At 41.2% G+C, this 17,786-nt stretch overlaps 1 protein-coding gene across 1 annotated transcript in view; it reads right to left on the bottom strand.

Annotated features, from left to right (window-relative positions):
- abca12 (ATP-binding cassette, sub-family A (ABC1), member 12) overlaps positions 1-17,786 on the bottom strand; it is a 49,336-nt gene that overhangs the window by 23,914 nt on the left and 7,636 nt on the right. Inside the window, exons 10-29 of the mRNA XM_034204070.1 lie at positions 17,340-17,416; positions 16,381-16,511; positions 15,294-15,464; positions 14,553-14,717; positions 13,405-13,600; positions 12,658-12,797; positions 11,957-12,076; positions 11,709-11,799; positions 11,092-11,271; positions 10,297-10,624; positions 9,311-9,425; positions 6,501-6,830; positions 5,835-5,904; positions 5,586-5,720; positions 5,166-5,327; positions 4,755-4,938; positions 3,960-4,178; positions 2,903-3,099; positions 1,161-1,318; positions 111-344 (exon numbers count right to left, since the gene is read on the bottom strand). Of these exons, the coding sequence (XP_034059961.1) occupies positions 111-344; positions 1,161-1,318; positions 2,903-3,099; positions 3,960-4,178; positions 4,755-4,938; positions 5,166-5,327; positions 5,586-5,720; positions 5,835-5,904; positions 6,501-6,830; positions 9,311-9,425; positions 10,297-10,624; positions 11,092-11,271; positions 11,709-11,799; positions 11,957-12,076; positions 12,658-12,797; positions 13,405-13,600; positions 14,553-14,717; positions 15,294-15,464; positions 16,381-16,511; positions 17,340-17,416 (3,403 nt within the window). The remainder of the gene's footprint in view (positions 1-110; positions 345-1,160; positions 1,319-2,902; positions 3,100-3,959; positions 4,179-4,754; positions 4,939-5,165; positions 5,328-5,585; positions 5,721-5,834; positions 5,905-6,500; positions 6,831-9,310; positions 9,426-10,296; positions 10,625-11,091; positions 11,272-11,708; positions 11,800-11,956; positions 12,077-12,657; positions 12,798-13,404; positions 13,601-14,552; positions 14,718-15,293; positions 15,465-16,380; positions 16,512-17,339; positions 17,417-17,786) is intronic.

The following is a 17,786-nucleotide window of genomic DNA, read 5'->3' as shown; positions in this document are numbered from 1 at the left end:
CTTGAAATTATGCAAACGAGTCAATATGTCCAACTTTATGAACACGAGTGTTTTCACACAGGGAATATCCAAGATATGTTGTTTTTTTGCATTGCTGTGGATGAGCCTACCTCCTCTAAGGTGGTGTCAGAGATGCCATAGCCTCCCAGCTGCAGGGCATCCAGGTTGGCGTCCAGCGCAGTCAGGAGGGAGCGGTAGGAGGAAGCGTTGGATGATTTAAAGGGGGGCAGTGAGTAGACCAGGTCGCCCCCCTGGGCCTCCTTCATTCTGGCTTCTGGAACATGAGCTTGGATGAAGACCTTCAGGTCAGCATTGTCAATCGGCTCAGACTCTGGGTTCTGAGCCTGCACATAGAAAAGAGGAATGGGTTATAACAAGCTTGATTTGCAAGATTACACTGGTTTACTTTGCACAACCACAAAGCAGCTGCCCATGGCTTGACATATATATATTTGTACTATTTATGTTTTTGGTTTGTAAATACTCTATTATTTCCCCCGATAATATTTTCTTTTTCTGACTTACTGCTACAAAGAGAAGACATTTTAGCCTGAACAGTCCAGATACACAGTACTGACAGCTTTATTTTAGACACAAATAACTACTGGCATAAAGTGCACTTATAAAGGGCACTAATATATATATATATATATATATATATATATATATATATATATATTTATATAGTCTAAAAAAAAGTATGAGCCAGACTGCAGCAGTCAGTAGAGCATTATTTGTGTTTAGCCTGTTAAGCAGTTTTTCCAATTGATCTGATACAAATCACTCTATTGCAATATGGATTGTGTGCAACTCTACTGGGGCAGAAATAAAACCGAGAATTATTTTTGTTACATAAACAGGCCAGTTTCACTATAATAATGTACTAGGGAATGTTACTATTTATGCTGGTTGTGCATTCTCAAAGTGTCTGAATAAAAATCCGAGATATGTTGCCTTCTCACTTCTAGGATTAGGGTTTAAGGTTTCTTCTCCCTGCTTTTTTCTGTAATGGGCTATATAAACTGCTTAAAGTGTACATATTCATTGCCAGAAGTGGAACAAACAAAAGCAATACAAATAAATAAACATGTATATCTGGGGAAATATAGTTTATTTGACCAGAAAGAATCCTGAAACTGGATGCCAATGAAATTAAGTACCTTCTTGGTGAGGGTGAGTTTGTAGCCCTGACCCAGTTTGTCTTTCAGGTGGAAGGGGGATCCGCAGCATTTTAATCCGCCTCTCTCCAGGAAGGCGATGCGGTCGCTGAGTACTTCAGCCTCATCCAGGTGGTGAGTGGACATGATGACAGTGCGATCTGACAGGACACACATAGAATGCATTTGTATACAACTTCTAAACTATTCCCTTCACTTTTAACTATTGAACAATCCACTCAAACCTGAAATCCACTAAGGTAAATAATAACCAGCCAAACTTAGCTGTAAAGCTTTATGGCTGTTCAAGGTTTTGTGAAGGGTAAAAGAACATGTCTTTAAGCAAACACTTTTTTCCTTGTTTTCCTATCCTAGTAAGAACATCCTTTCATGTGTAGCAGCAAACACAAACAATCGCAAAAACACACATCAAAATAAAATACCAAAGCATCACAAAGACAAGGTCACACAAAAGCTGTGTCATGCACATACAAATCATCAGAGAAACAGGCTCACAAAGAGCAACCGGTGCAGAAAGTGTACTTTAAAATAGATCCTCCTGGCAGCAAAGTCTCACTTAACATCTGAGACGGGTCCAATTACAGAGGATATTCTTCCACAGCTTCAATTATATTACATTTAGCAGTCTCCCTGCCATTGCTGCCTTCTATTCTAAAAACAGCTTGAATAAATAACACAGGATTTATTTAACTTTAATTATATGCTAGATTTAAAGTCAGAAGCCTGAGCAGGGGAAAGCCCTAGAGTTGGCTCCAGGTTCCTGCTCCTCTACTCCTTTCCCTCTTAGGGAGTAGTGGGGGGTCTCTCCAGTAGAAAATACTAGAGCAAGACTTTGGATTGTGTGTGCACTAAAGAATTTCAGTATTTTTTGTACAAGGATTAGCCTCATTACAACAACAAAAATCGTATTCATTGTCCTCTAACAGGATAAAAATGATGCAATGTGATTAATTATCCATTACACAAAGCTAGAATGAGATTATTCCCTTAAACTCATGTGTGGTACTTTAATCTCTTGAGTGAGCAGCTGGGCTTTTTTAATGCTTTTTTAGTGCTTTAAATGTATAATAAACAACCCTCTTGTGATTAGCAAAGTTAGTATAAAAGGTGCAAACTGTGTGTACAGTATGTATGTTCATGTTGTTGAATCTGTATGGCAGTTGATTTTATCTGATATGCAGTTACAAGATCCTAATGATAATGCAGGGATAAACCATGGGGGGCTTATAAGGTAATCAAGACTGAATTCAAAACCAGAAACTGATGCATTATGCACCAACTGTAGATGGGTAATTGCTACATGATTAAGGGAAGTATACAATGGAATGCAGAAGTCAAGATCAGAAAAAAGGCGGCGTAGAAAAGTTGCTAGACTTTGTTTTTGGGAAGTGCGGATTTGCCTGGCATCATTTCTGATTTAGATAAATATTCTGGCTGAACATTTTAAGCTAGTGGTTAGAGGCCATCTAGTTTTTGATGGCAGCGAGGCGAGAGTGCAGTACATTCAGACAGTTATGAACTAAAGTTATCTACTGCATACAGAATTGCCAAAGAATATGGCCAAGGGGTTAGATTTGGATAAAAAATAAATAGGGCCAAGTACTGCGCCTTGCGGGGCCCCACTTGACATACAGTAAGAGGAGAATTGCATTTCTTTCCTCAACTATGTTTTCCTATTCCATGCAGTTCCTTTTGGGCTATTCTTTCTCATCATATGTACTCACGTTTCTTGTGCTGGATAACAATGTCCCAGATGTTGCGCCTGGAGCAGGGATCGACTCCCGCAGTGGGTTCATCCAGAACCACCAAGCGAGAGCCCCCTATGAAGGCGATGGAGATTGACAGCTTGCGCTTCATGCCTCCTGACAATGTGCTCACCAGCTTGTGTCTGTGAGCGTACATGCCTGTCTCCTCTAGGGTCCTGGTAGGGAAGTCGATGAAAAGCATTTAACATACAGCTCGCATTAGTATACTTGTCTGTGCATTAAAACCAAGTTTCTGAGTTACACTCCCATCAGATACCCAGCAGGATGTCTGAAAAACAGAAACCAGTGGGAAGGTACGGTTCCTTGCTTATAGCTTTCCTGCTTATTACTGCTGCTCTTGTCATGCAGAAACCCTCCAGAAATAGTTTCATGATGCAACTGGGGGTTCTACCCATAGCTTAATTATGCCACAGAATAATTACATTTATTTTCAAATGCTTGCCCCCTTTAGCTGATCTCAGAGAGTAACAATGAAAAAAAAGAGATAAAATACAAAGAAATACTCGAATTGTGATCTAGAAATGGGGAAAAAAGTGTTGTTTTAGGTTTGTCCTAGCATGGTTGGAGAACAATAGCTTTCTCAGCCTGCATCTGAAAATAGTGGGGCTTATTTCATGGATGACAAGTGTAACAATTATTTTGTCCTTATCACAGATTGGAATTCTTGCTTCAAGGCCTATATTCTATAAGTTACAGCAGTATAATCATAAATTATGTTTGATTATAACCCTATTTGAATATTGCTCTTAGTTTTTGTCCCTATGTAACCAGTCACTGGTGTCAAGCACTAGCTATAATTCACTGTTTACTATGATAACCCTTACTCATATTTCCTAGACACTAGAGAATTATTCTTATGATGTCTTATGATGTAACAAAACAGGTTATACAATACATTCAATGGCACTGCTAAATAATGCAGAACCCCTGATATAATCTTTAAGACCCACTGGATTATGATTGATTGCATTATGCTGTTAAGCATGCTCCCTGTAATGGACGGATTGTCACTCACGAGCGGACTTGTTCACGCAGTTCCTCTTGTGACCAGTGTGGCGCCTTGATCTGGCCGTACAGCAGCAGGTGCTCCTTGGTGGTCATGTGGTCAAACAGGACGTCATATTGCATGCACACTCCTAGCTCTCTGCGAATGTCATCGATGTTGGTCTGCATGTCTCTGCCATACACCTCGATGGTGCCAGAAGTTGGGGCGAAAAGGCCAGTCAGGAGAGACCTAAGCACAAAGCATTTTCATTTATTACATGAGATAATTCAGTTTTCTGGTTACTTCATGTTTCATAAAGATATACTTCAAATAGATAATAAGATAGTTTTTCAACAATTTATGTTACGTCATATCTGCTACCTGGAACACTAAATGTTGGAAATGCCCTTTGCTATGTCCAATTTGTTTTTTCTGTACTTTCTCCCAACCATTTTCCTGTTAAATTATGATTTGTTGGGGCCTGGAATATTATATCTTTTTTTTTTGTAACATTGTTGAAAGGTATTTTGCTGATGCACTGAGAGCATCAGCAAAATTAGTCACATTTAAAATGTAAATGTTAGTGCTCCAGCTGATGAAGACCTGTCAGGCAAATCTCTTTCAAGTAGCATTTGCTGTGCCAGATTAAGACAAAACAATCTCCCTGTCAGCAGCAGACCCATTTAAAAGGTTTGCTGATTAAAGGGATGCACAAATCACATTTAAAAGATGCCTCATTGAGTATATGAATTGTCAAAATTGCATTTATATTCATCTCACGTCATGCTGATACAGTGAAATATAAAGAAATTATGCCACACATACATGGTGGTAGTCTTGCCGGCTCCATTGTGACCAAGTAGTGAGGTGACATGGCCCTCGTAGAAGGACACATTAAGGTTTTGGATAGCTACTCGGTCGCCATACATCTTGCTGAGACCATGGAGGGCAACGCCTACTGGGAGCTCTGAGAAATCCTCCCCAGTCTGAGAGGAAAGACTGCTCTGGCCTGAGAAAAAAACATGGAGACAGAGACAACCAGTAAATCAAAGTCACAGGGGACGGGAATTAAATGAAGAGTGAGGGTGAAAAAAAATGTAGTGAGGTGTTAGAGACAAAAAATGATATAAAAAGGGAAAACATCATGTTCCTGCTTCAAAACATAACACCGGAGGAGACAGCAGTGCTTATTATCATCTGCAGCGAGATAGTACAAATTCATTTTTCCCCCTGTACCTTTTCCCTTGTCATCGGAGAAGACAGGCTGGTTTTTCTGCATGATGTTGGTGAAGAGGAGTCCTCGGCCCACCTTACTGTTTGACCTACAGCAACAGCACAGGTCGGCCCAGAAGGATGCTTTGAATGGGAAGTACCATGGGGAAGCGATGCCATAGTTGCCTAAAGGGTAAAAACATAACCAAATATAAATCTAGCAATACATTCATGAGCCCTTATATGCTTCCACTGTTAACAACCTAATCTGTATACAGCAAATATGCCATGTACTTGCTCTCGACACATATTTTTACAGCAATCCTAGTTAATGCTGATTTCAAATCAGCGATAAAACATCACAGATCAATTATTAGAAAGGACTGGCCTCCTTCATTTAAGGAAAATATTTTTCATACAGACTTCTATGATTTAATAGTTTACCTGGGAAGACCATTCGGATGTAGCACCCGATGATGAAGTAGAGGATGGAGTCAATGAGCATCAGCCAGCACAGCCAACCGAATGAAGCCGTGTCTCCAGGTATGGGCGAGGTGTATGAGTTACTCCATTGGAGGCCTAAAGAAGCCAACACATCATTTGCAATTGCTTCACACTGACTAAAATAGCTTATGCTCTATGTCAAAGAGTCTTGTTGATGCAAGTCAAATGTGTACTGTATACAATGCATACCTTCTCCTTGGGACTCGAATCGAGATATATATTGACTGGCATAACTAAAGCAGGTTGGGGAGAACAAACTCTGTAAGAAAATGAGAGACAAATCAGACAACATATAGAAACAAAAGCAACACAAATCCAATGATGTGCCTTTCTATCATTCCTCTCTTATGTGGTTTTAACAACACTTTCTCAACATAACATGAAGAGTTTTGTTCAAAGCAAATAAGGCTTTAGCTGTTGCACTGACGTTATGTGACATCTAATTAATGATCAAATCTGACAACCATCACCAAAATAAAAGTCTATATTACGTAAATATGCACAACTTATGTCAGCATAAGAAGGCAAACAGAAACATGTCAGATTGTTTCTGTCAATGTGTCAAAGTTAAAAGAAAATCTCACATTGTAAAACAGTTTGAGGCAAAAACTACTATTATTATTTAGACTATTCCACAAAGAACCATGTTTTAAGGCTGGAATATTTGAATCATGATACAAAAATGTTCTATGATAGATTGAGTAAATAACATTTGGTAATAAAATGACATGATTGTATGTTGTTCCTTATTTCTCCTTTCAATTCCAGAGCTGTGTAAGTTATTACACATTGCACAGTACTAGCACCATTTTAATAGATGAGTCATGAAAGAGAAGGGTCCAAAGGGTTCCTCACCAGGGCGCTCTTCTGGGAAAAGGTGAGATCTGTCTCCACGGCCAAGACCACAATGAAGGGGAAGAAGCAGAGGATGTACAGAAGGCTGCCGCTGAGGCCAGCGATGTAAGTCTTGTCGAAGAAGGAGCTGACCAGGTAACTGAAGGACAGGATGCTCAAACTGTAGTTGCAGAGGTACAAGAAGAGGATGAAGCCGTTGCTGTGGGGCAGAATGTCGCCGTACTTCAGCACCAGGGTGAGGATGAAGACGGTCAGCACCAAGTAGGAGGCGCACTCCAGGAACCAAGCGAAGAAATGGCTGAGCGGATTGACTCCCATCATTTTCATGTACTGTGGGAAAAGCAAGAAAAGAAAAGGATTGGAATACAAGGAAATAAAAAAATGGTTGATGTGTTAGTGGTGCTTAAGAATGAACGGTGGGAATATAAGAGGTAGGAAATGTTACTGTTTGTTGCTGTGAGCTGCGTGAGTGCATACTTGCCACCTTAATTCCACCCTACTCACCTCCCTCAACAGCCTGACCCCCTCAAAACGAAAAATGTCACTTTTAAAACCTCCTCACCCTGGTTCACCCCTGCACTCCGTAAGATGAAGCAAACCGGCCGCCAGCTTGAACGCCTAACCATGAAATCATCCCTCACAGTTCACCATGAATCCTAAAAACTCCATCTCACTACCTACAGAGACGCCTTCACTGCCGCAAAAACTGCTTACCTCTCCACCATCTTTACCGACCCCTCCCATAACCCCAGGACCCTCTTCTCCACCGTCAACAAGCTCCTCAAACCCCGTGCTGACACCCTCCCTTCCTCCACTTCCACTTTATGCAGTTCATTCCTCCAGTGTTTCTCTGACAAAATCACTGCCATTAATCTCTCCCTATCCACTGCATCTGACACACATACATCTCCCCCAACATCCACCGCCACAATTTCTCCCCCCATCTCCCTGGACCTCCCGTGCCCTCCTCCCCACAGAGGAACTCTCCCAGTTCACTCTGGTTACCCCCCCTGAAATACTCAAACTGATCAGCTCCTCTAAACCTACAACCTGCTCGCTTGACCCTCTACCCACCCCTCTACTGAAGTCCTGCCTCCCCGTCCTCTGCCCCTACCTTGTCAACCTTTTCAACTCCTCCCTGTCCCAAGGAACCGTTCCCTCTGCCTTCAAAACTGCTGCTGTCACTCCCATCCTCAAGAAACCCGGTCTGGATCCCTCCTCCCTCAGTAATTACCGCCCCATCTCCAACCTCCCCTTTCTCTCAAAAACAATAGAACGCATCATCTCCAAACAACTCCACCGCCATCTCCAAACCAACCAGCTTTTTGAACCCCTTCAGTCTGGTTTTCGTCCCCACCACAGCACAGAAACGGCACTCATCAAAGTCCTCAATGACCTCCTCACCTCTGCTGACACCGGTTCCCTCAACATCCTCATCCTCCTCGTGCAGCCTTCGATACCGTGAGCCACACCATCCTGCTTACCCGACTCCAGGATATCGGTATCGAAGGTACTGCACTCAGGTTGCTCCAGTCCTACCTCTCCGACAGATCCCACTTCATCTCCCTCAACAATCACTCCTCTGCCACAGCTTCAGTCACCCAAGGTGTTCCCCAAGGTTCAGTACTCGGCCCCCTCCTCTTCATCATCTACATCCTCCCCCTTGGTCAGATTCTCCGCCAATACAACCTGGACTTTCACTGTTACGCTGACGACACACAGATTTACCTCAGCACCAATTCCCCCTTCACCCACATCGAATCCTGTCTGACTGCAATAAAATCCTGGATGCAACACAACTTCAAACTCAACAGCAATAAAACTGAACTCCTCCTCATCGGCTCCAAATCCACCCTCAGCAAAACCCCCAACCTGACAGTCACCATTGATGGCACCCCTGTTTCCCCCTCCACCCAGGCACGCAACCTTGGCGTTATATTTGACCCCACCCTCTCCCTCGAGCCCCACATTCGTCAAGTTGTAAAAACCTCATTTTTCCACCTCCGCAATATTGCCAAACTCCGTTCCTCTCTCACCCGCCCTGCAGCTGAGCGACTCATTCACGCCTCCATCTCCTCCCGCCTTGACTATTGCAACTCACTCCTCTACGGGATCAGCACTACATCCCTCAATAGACTCCAGCGTGTCCAGAACGCAGCCGCCAGACTCCTCACCCACACCAAATCATGGCATCACATCACCCCGGTCCTCAAAGAATTCCACTGGCTCCCCGTTTCACACCGCATCCATTACAAACTCCTGGTCCTCACATACAAAGCCCTCCACCAACTGCCCCCCCCCCCTACCTCACTGACCTCCTCATCCTCTACCAACCACCCCGGTCCCTCAGATCCACCTCAGCCGGTTTGCTTTCCATCCCCAAGGCCAAACTCCGGAGCTTCGGGGACAGAGCCTTCTCTGTGGCAGCCCGAAGCTCTGGAACTCCCTCCCCCAAGACCTCCGTGAGTCTGAGTCCCTCATCCTGTTCCAGTCCTGCCTCAAAACCCACCTCTTCAACTCTGTATCCATAAGCCCCCCCCCCCCCTCTCAACCAACTTCCTCCTGACTGCTTTTCTGTTTTGTTTTGTTTCTTTGTTTATTTTTGTTTTGTTTGTCTCCCCTCCCTCCCAAATGTAAAGCGTCTTTGGGTTCAAGAAAAGCGCTATAGAAATATAATTTATTATTATTATACTTGAAAAAACACAAATAAATGGACAGTATGATAACAGGACCTTTTAGAAAACAAGAAATCAGTGTTCCATGTAAAATACAGGGGCAATTTTGATGATATTTCAAGTGAAAAAAAATACCTCATGCAGTCTCAGCTCTCTCTCATGCACCAGTTTCTTCACAAAATCAGCCACAAACAGCACCCAGGCTATCATCAACATGAGAGGGAAGACAAAAGCGACGGCCTCCAGGTACCTGGGGAATACATAAAACTGTCAGTCACATTTCTAGAAAACCTAACACCCAATCACTGTCAACAACAGAAGATAAAAAGAGCTATCATTCAGTCACCGGCTTGACAGATACACGGAATAAAAAGCAATATTGAAGGAGGTGTTAGGGGATTTTTGACAGCCTGATCCTGTTATTATTTACGCAAAATAAATGCCTCTCCATTTTAGTTTTCTTTTTTTTTACCTCATCATATCTGGAGCCTGAAGCATAGGAATTTAGAGCTTGCGGTCTTTCATGCTACACAGCTATATTTCACAGCTCATGTCAGAAATTGTCTTGCTGAGTAATAAATCAGAAGGACGTAGAGGCAAGATTTCTCATATCTTATAGTTGGTCAGAGGCATCCAGCCAGAGACAGTGGCCTGCTGGTGCCTCTAAGATGAGATATCAGCACTCGGGGCAGGAAGCAAAAACATAGACATTACGGTCAAGCATGATTTATTGGAAACAATGAAGAGTATTGATGCACAAGTTAATGCCAAGCCCATGTTTTCAATTGGAAATATACTACAGAGTTGTTGTGAGTATGGTCTTCAAAAATGAATGCTCAATAATAGTGAATATTTATGCACCTGGTGCAGAGCCAATTATAATGCAAAAAGGGTTCCTGTCAGTCCCAAGTGGCAAATTAATAATGAGAGAGCATACATGAATCCACGTCAATGCATGCACTTCCCCACAGAGTGTGTGTGTGTGCGTGTGTGTGTGTGTGTGTGTGTGTGTGTGTGTGTGTGTGTGTGTGTGTGTGTGTGTGTGTGTGTGTGTGTGTGTGTGTGTGTGTGTGTGTGTGTGTGTGTGAGTGAGAGTGCATCCGTGTGTATAGGGTACTCACTCATCCCTGTAGTGGCAGGGGTAGGGGAAGGGCTGCAGTTGGACGGCTGTCTCCTCAATTCTATGTCCAGTTTGGGTCTCTATGATCGCCCGATCGATGTTCTCCTGCAGGTACACAAAGCCCCGGTTGTAGCGCAGCGTCCTCCGGGCCGAGATGTGGTGGTCCTTCATAAAATAGGGGTCACGGACTCTGTCTGTACGCATCAAGTTGTCCATGTGCATTCGGATGGTGTAGCTGACTTTAGGAGGCAGGGTGGATGTGGAAGAGGAAGCCCTGGCATTACGCTTCCTGGATGCGTCCGTGTCTTTGGGAAGCTTGAAGATGACACCTAAAGGACAGATTGCAAAATCTCAATGCACACATCTTAAACTTAAAGGTCACCTATTATACTGTTTTTCATCAATATATTATAGGTCTCAGTTATATACAAAACATGTCTCTGAAGTGTTTGGCTCGAAATACCAAACAGATCATGCATTGTATAAACAGATAGCATTTAAAGAGCAGCTTTTACGATCTTTTTCTACTAGACATACTGTTTTAAAGTCTGTTTTGGTGGAAGCTTTCTCCTCTTAAATCATTGTCAACAATATGTTGATGTGGTGGATGCTTTTGCCTGGCTGGGATAAGCTCTAACACAAACACAAGTCCAGAAAAGTATGATATATGATGGAATATAATCAATAATAAATCACATTTTGTGGAAACACACTGCACTGTCCTCATGAACCCGCAGGTCAGAATGAGTCAGCTCTCCTCACATAAACGTGTCCATTATACCTAATATTTACTTACTCGCGTAGAGATCACGGTTTTTGGCGAGGTGCTGAGCTGCAGCGTTGAGCTCATCAGCAGTGTCGTAACCACGGTAACGGTCAAATGTGATGCAGGAGGAGAGGTTCACCATCAGGGTGGACAAGGTGGTGACCTGATCCATTATGTGTTTGTTTTTCTCCAGCATGGCGGTCATGTTAGCTTTAGGGGAAAAAAACACATTTAGAAATTCACCGACTGGGTCAAAACAGTTCAGCGTGTAGATTTAGATTTGATTGCTGTAAATCTAAATTAAAGTAATGCTACTTCCCTGTGTCTGTTCCGTGCCATGCACTGTTATCGCATATGTTAACTCGGATAAAAAGATATGGTCTGGCATTTCAAGGTAATCTGATTAAATACCTGCACATCAAAGTCAGACCTTTATGAAAAAAAAACTGTCACATATAATCACATCAAGAAGATAGACCCTAAGGAATGCATGTTGAAGTGATGATAGCGATGCGTCATGTAAACATAAGCAGCAGTGCTATTTTCTGATAGCGCGGATATTTTACAGGCAATAAATGAGGGAGAAATATAAAGGTAAGCCTGGAATCTGCCGCTTACAAAAGAAAGACCTTCAAATGCTCACTCACAGAAGTTGCTGAGTGTCTCCTTCATTGTGTCGACATTGATGTCTGTCTGCATCTCAATGAATCTCTGAACAAAGGAATTGCTGAGGGAATTCTGAGAGGGAGTGGGAAGAGACGAAGTACAACATCAAGATTCGCCTGCTGAAACTCGTGGCAGACCACTGCAAAGTTTATCTCCAACATTTTGGCGAGATGGCAGCGAGCCAGCTGCAACGATAAGATGTTCAAAAGACAGTTCAAAGTTTTCATACCTGCAGCAATGGCAAAGTTTGGCTGAGTAACACGGCAGACTTCACGAGGTAGTTGGAGGATTCGATCCAGTCCTCGGAGTACTTCCTTAGATTTGCAAACTCATTCAAGGTGGAATTGGCCTGGAAAGGAGAGGACAAGGACGAGAATATATGAAATGGCTGAGTGTAAGCAAGATTTCATAACCTGCCCTATTTCATTGTTCTTGTGGCTGTTTTCGTCTGTGAAGTCAGCAGTATACTAAAAAAACTAAAGTTGCACAAAATAGTACCACAGTGGAAGATGGTGGCGCATACAAATAGGTGTGCACCCCTTGCAATGCTGTATTTCTTGTTTACTACATGCCAGTAGGGGTGCTTGAAGACTACAAAGGTAACTAAACCCTAGAAAAGGTAGAAGTAAGAGTGAAAAAAACTCCTGTAAAAGCATAACAAGGACAGAGGAGGGATTCTGGGGGATTTAGAACATAGAGTTCATAAGTTCATGAAGACTTTTTCCTATAGTATTTTTCATATTTTATAGTAATTTTCTTCTATTCTATATTTATGTTGAAAGATTTTTGTATTTTTCTTCTATATTTTCTCACTATGTTCATCCAATACACCAAAAAAAAAAAAAAGATCAACATACTCGGCAAAACCGTGAATGCTGATTTTGAAGCTGCTGACCCAAACACAAGACATATTTGATATGTGCTTCATACCTTCTCCATTATGGCCCTGGTGGCAGGTGTGTCAGGGGTATACAAAATGTGACCCATCAGCATTGGTTTGAGGAAGGCCCAGGCGATGGCTCCGCCCGTGGTGTTGACCATATCCAGGTACATGTTCATACAGAAGGGAGCTACACGAGGGCAGACGATTGGAGAATCATTAGATATACAGTATTCATACAAATGTAATATCCAACAAACAAGTTGATATCTAGTTTTCGTAAAAATAATCGAACAGTTGGCATTCATATCCTTGTTGCCACAAATCCCATAGGTGTTCCCCAAGGTGTCTGTAGCATTACTCTCACAGCACATTCATCCCTACGACTACTGTAAAATCTGTACAAATGGTAAGTCCCAACAAAACTGGAAGGTAGTATCAATGAATTTGTAAGTTGTGGACTTAATGAAGTTTGCTAATGATAAGACAAATACAATGCAATCAGCCTTACCCTCTTATTTGTATTCCTTTATTACACTGGGAAGTTAGCAAACAAAACTTAAGCAGAAGTGTCCATACATATTTAAATTCTATTTGTGTGTTTGAGTCAGAAACCAAAGTAGCAGCACTCTCATTAAGGCATAGATAATGTTTTTTTATAATATAAAAACATATTACAGAATACTAATTACGAATGCTTTTGACAGCAACTGAATCTTGTGAAAAACACTGAATACCAAGAACAAATACTCAGGCAATACAATTCAGTTAGCAAATCCCTTCCCCTTTGTACGTACAGGCATCCTGTGGGATCTTGAACCTATTGATCATCTCCCCCCTCCTGACCTGGTCGGGTTGGGAGGAGTTTGATTCCATGATGGCGGTGAGTTTAGAGACTCCGAGCAGAGCCAGGATACCTTTACTGCACAACGCTCGAGAGAGGGTGACAAACGTAGCTTTGCTGGAAATGCTTGACCTGTATCCTCTAGCCATCTGTGGGAAGAGAGTGAAACATTGAATACTTTATGATTATCATAAATGAAAAATGAATTATCTGTCATGCAAATATAAATACATAACTGAAGGCCTCTTGGAAAAAATGTATTAAAGGTCTCCTATTATGCTTTTTATAGGCATATATTATGGTTCTCAGATATTAAAAAATATATAAAAACATGTATATGATGTGTTTTGCTCAACCAAAAAAAAACAGATCATGCATTTTAGACATCCCTCATAACCCTCTATTTCAGCTGTTAGGGAACTGCAGGTTCAGGGTCCTTAGCTTGAAAAAAAAGAAAGAAAGAGGGGCGGAGCTTATGTCTGCTCAGAATTCTACCGGGAGACAGCTAAATGCTGCCGTGATTAAATGCCATATCATGTTCCAAACCACATCAAGGATTATTTCTGAAACAGTATGGAGCTCAAATGCTTTTTCTCTTACCGGTTTACCACAAGGCAAGGCAAGGCAAGGCAAGGCAAGGCACATACTCTCTCCAGTAGGCCTACAGGTTAACTCTGAGTGTTAGCGATGCTTGCTAATGTAAAAAGACCATATTACGTCCAAAACAGTCGGGCATTGTTTCTAATAGCAATGTTTCTGATAGGGCCGTGGGTCCACATTTCCGATATTACATTATATCGGACACAAATCTGGATCAGCCCCGTTGTACCGCCATTTTTAGAGATTTGGGTACGGAGGAAAAGAGGGAGGGTTTGTTTTCTGACACTTTGTGAGTTCCCTGACACACCGGGGACACATGTTTATGTATAAAAGACATTAAAAAGTGCATTTTTCATGATAGGTCCCCTTTAACGCAAAAGCTTTTGCCTGTAGGCTACCAGTTGGCAGTATTTTAACAGAAGATTTTATAGCAAATTCATTCGTCATTTATGGCATACGTTTAGTAATCACACACACATAGCTGTGGGTGATCACACATACTTGGTCAAATTCCTGGTTGGCTCCCAGGTTGAGGTCTTGGACGGAGGCCATGAAGGTTTGAAGCTGACCGATGGTAGGAATAAATGTTTTCATCATGCTGGTTATAACCTCAGCCATCTGGAGCATAACTCCCACCAGGCCTTGCATTTCTTCAGACAACACCATCTGAAAGACAGGGGCCAACATTCAGACATCTTGCTATGGTTTTCATTTCCAAACTGTTATTGCTCTTTGTTCTGTCTTCTCTAGTCTCTAAATCCATCCAGGACTTGATGTATCTTTTCAGTGTTGTTTTCAAATCTATGAGTGAAGGAGTTTTAATTAAAAAACACCAAAGAAACACATGAAATAAAGATTAACTTCTCATGAAATATAAAAAAGCTGTAAGCTTCTTACACACATGTTTCTAGGTAACTAGATGTTTTGATGGACAGTTGTCTTTGTTGTTGATCAAATAGAAAAAGAAACATCAGGTAGAAATACATGTTTTTAAATTTGAGAGGGATGCAGGGCTTTGTCAAGTGAACAGGTTTTTTCTTGTACAAAAGCAATCATTTATTTCTTACATATATCTCAAACAAACACAATGTTTCATCTCACACGTTTTGCTACAGCCCAACAAAAATGATGTCTTTGGCCATCACAAAGAAATCATTATGTTTCTTTTAAATAAATCACATATAGGAGGTGTACCACCTTGCTTTTTCTTTGACAAAAAACTCAATCAGAATTCAGCCTTACTCTGTAGATGAGTTTCTCCATGTTGAGGTGGCGAGCCATCAGCAGTGAGAAGCTGTACCACTGCTCAACAGACAAGGAGCAGAAGGTCTTCAACATCTCCAAATCTGTCTCTTTCATTTCCAACGCTTCTGTGGAGCCGCAGTGACGCAGGTTGACCAACCAGGACAGGATCTGTGTAATAGAATTAAGAGGGTATGGAAGCAGTTAGTATAGGCAACAGGAGAGTGTGTTCAGAACTACACAACGGCATGTGTTCTGATTGTGAATTCTCCTCATTGATACTAGTGTTCGGTTAGGCATTTTTATAACATGTGTGTTGATTTTTTCCTCCATTTAGTAAAAACAAAATGTTGTTGTAAAAAGTTGATCTTGCGGCTCACTAAATGATTGGCAAGAAATGTTTTGAATCAAGCATCATACAGAGAAAATTATGAATATGTTGAACAGTAAAGCATTGAAGTGTCATAGGAACTTAACAGTTTTCTAAATTAGCAATCATATACATCTGTTTGTTCCAATTCAAGTGGTATTTATGAGTCACATTGGTCTGCTATGAAAAAAATGCATACAGGGTGTAATTTACCTTTTGTAGTGTGTAGACAGTAGTTAGCTACCACCAGATTTTTTGTTTGTATAAATGATTCCCTGCCTTTTTTTTTTGCAGCATTGTCTGAGATAATCTAAACACTTTAAAAAAACAGCCTTTTATTTTGCTAAGATAAGTCAGCTTTGGACAAATAGACCATTGACAGTGGATTTAGTCTTGCAATACAGTTTATTTATCTAGCCTGGTATTTAATAACTGGCTTTGAAAAATGCAACTTGTGTGCCATTAGCTAAAGGGTACTGGATTATCCTCTAATGGTAGCAAGGTTACATTTCATTTGAACAATGTCAAACCAGCCTTAGGCAAAGAATATAGACAAAGGCATGATACAATACTATACAATTGTGTAAGTTCACATAATAAAGGGAAATAAAGCACAGATTTGACGGTATAGGAAAACATCTCTTAAAGAAAATACAATAACCTTGTTCCACACTTTATAGTGTATGTGATGACATGCTAAAGCGGTTCCTGGCTCACCTCTAAATTGTTGTTTGGTAATATTGTTTCCATCAACAGGTGGAGGGCATCTGGATCGAAATCCATGTGTTTCTGAACATCAACGAGGAAGGCTGTTTCATTCCTCAGCAACTCACCGACTGTCACCACTCCTGGGAAATAGAGTGAAACAAAGGGTAGGTTGAAAGTGTATTTCTTTTTACTATGACATTCACTCAGTCCTTTGGTTTTGTTGTTTTAAACCCAGTTAATCTAGTTTCTGTATAAACAGAAACAGAAATACTTTTTATTTCAGTGGCACTTTTCATTTCATTCCTAAAGTTGATTGCATATCCTGCAGCAGAAGAGGTGGAACAACTACATTAGGGTGTTCTAGTCTACCTTTTTTGAATCATTTAAATATGCCAATACTGGCTGCGGTTTTTAAAAGAGGACCCCATCAGAAACTGAAAAAGTTCAGCGCTAAATGAGATGAACTGTTATCTTAGCCAGCCAATCCAAATGAAAAACGATCATGGTCACAGTGGAGAAATGTGCCTCTGCAGTAAGTGACTATTGTTAGATAATCCAGTGACAATAAAGGAAGTGGCATCAGAAACAAGTGAGTGACAGGTGAGCTGATATGAGCAGTCTGTTGCTATGGAAACAAGGTGTGTGATTTTCTATTTTTTCTAAAGATAGCATGTCAGGCATCACCCTTTTTAATAAAAAGCGACCACAGCCTTAAATTACACTTTTGGACAATTCAAAAAAAACTTTTTGGATCATGCTAAACTCTGTCGTGCGTCCTTGTCCCTATTCATATTTACACAGCCAATTAATTATCTACACAACAACAAAACCGGCAGCGAGAAATATAATCTGTGTGGTGGAAAAAGCAGCATTAGGGGTGAATTCTGGTAAATATAGTAGTGGTAAAGGAATGTATAATAACATAATGTGAAATACAGCAACTTCTGTGACATAGGGAAACATCTTACCTGGCGAAGTGATGTTAATGTCTAAAGAGCTCAGGTTGCTGGTGTTAAAGCCTAAGCCTTGACTCAACAGAGAGGACCTGTAAACACACACACACACACAGACACAAACACATACATGCAAGTTTACCTATTGGCCCCAAATGACAGCAAGAGTACTGCCTGATTTATTTCCACTCAAATCCGGGAAGGAGAGTTCTGTAAAGTGCAACAGCCCGGCCCACTGTGATATGATTTAACAAATAAAGAAAAGGGATTAAACGAATCTTACTTTTTCTCAATTCCTTGATGTGGATGGGACCATGGTTATTTATTTAAATGCCATAGATACCAGACAAATTAGATAGATTAATATTAATGCCATATCTACAGCCTAGACACATCTATAATATAACAGTAATACATCCCCAAACTACTGTATCTCTGAATTATCACCAAATCACACATCTA

This window comes from Gymnodraco acuticeps, unplaced genomic scaffold (assembly GCF_902827175.1).
Source record: "Gymnodraco acuticeps unplaced genomic scaffold, fGymAcu1.1, whole genome shotgun sequence".
NCBI lineage: Eukaryota > Metazoa > Chordata > Actinopteri > Perciformes > Bathydraconidae > Gymnodraco > Gymnodraco acuticeps.
The sequence above is the reverse complement of the archived record's forward strand: the minus strand, read 5'-3'. Positions and strand labels throughout refer to the sequence as shown.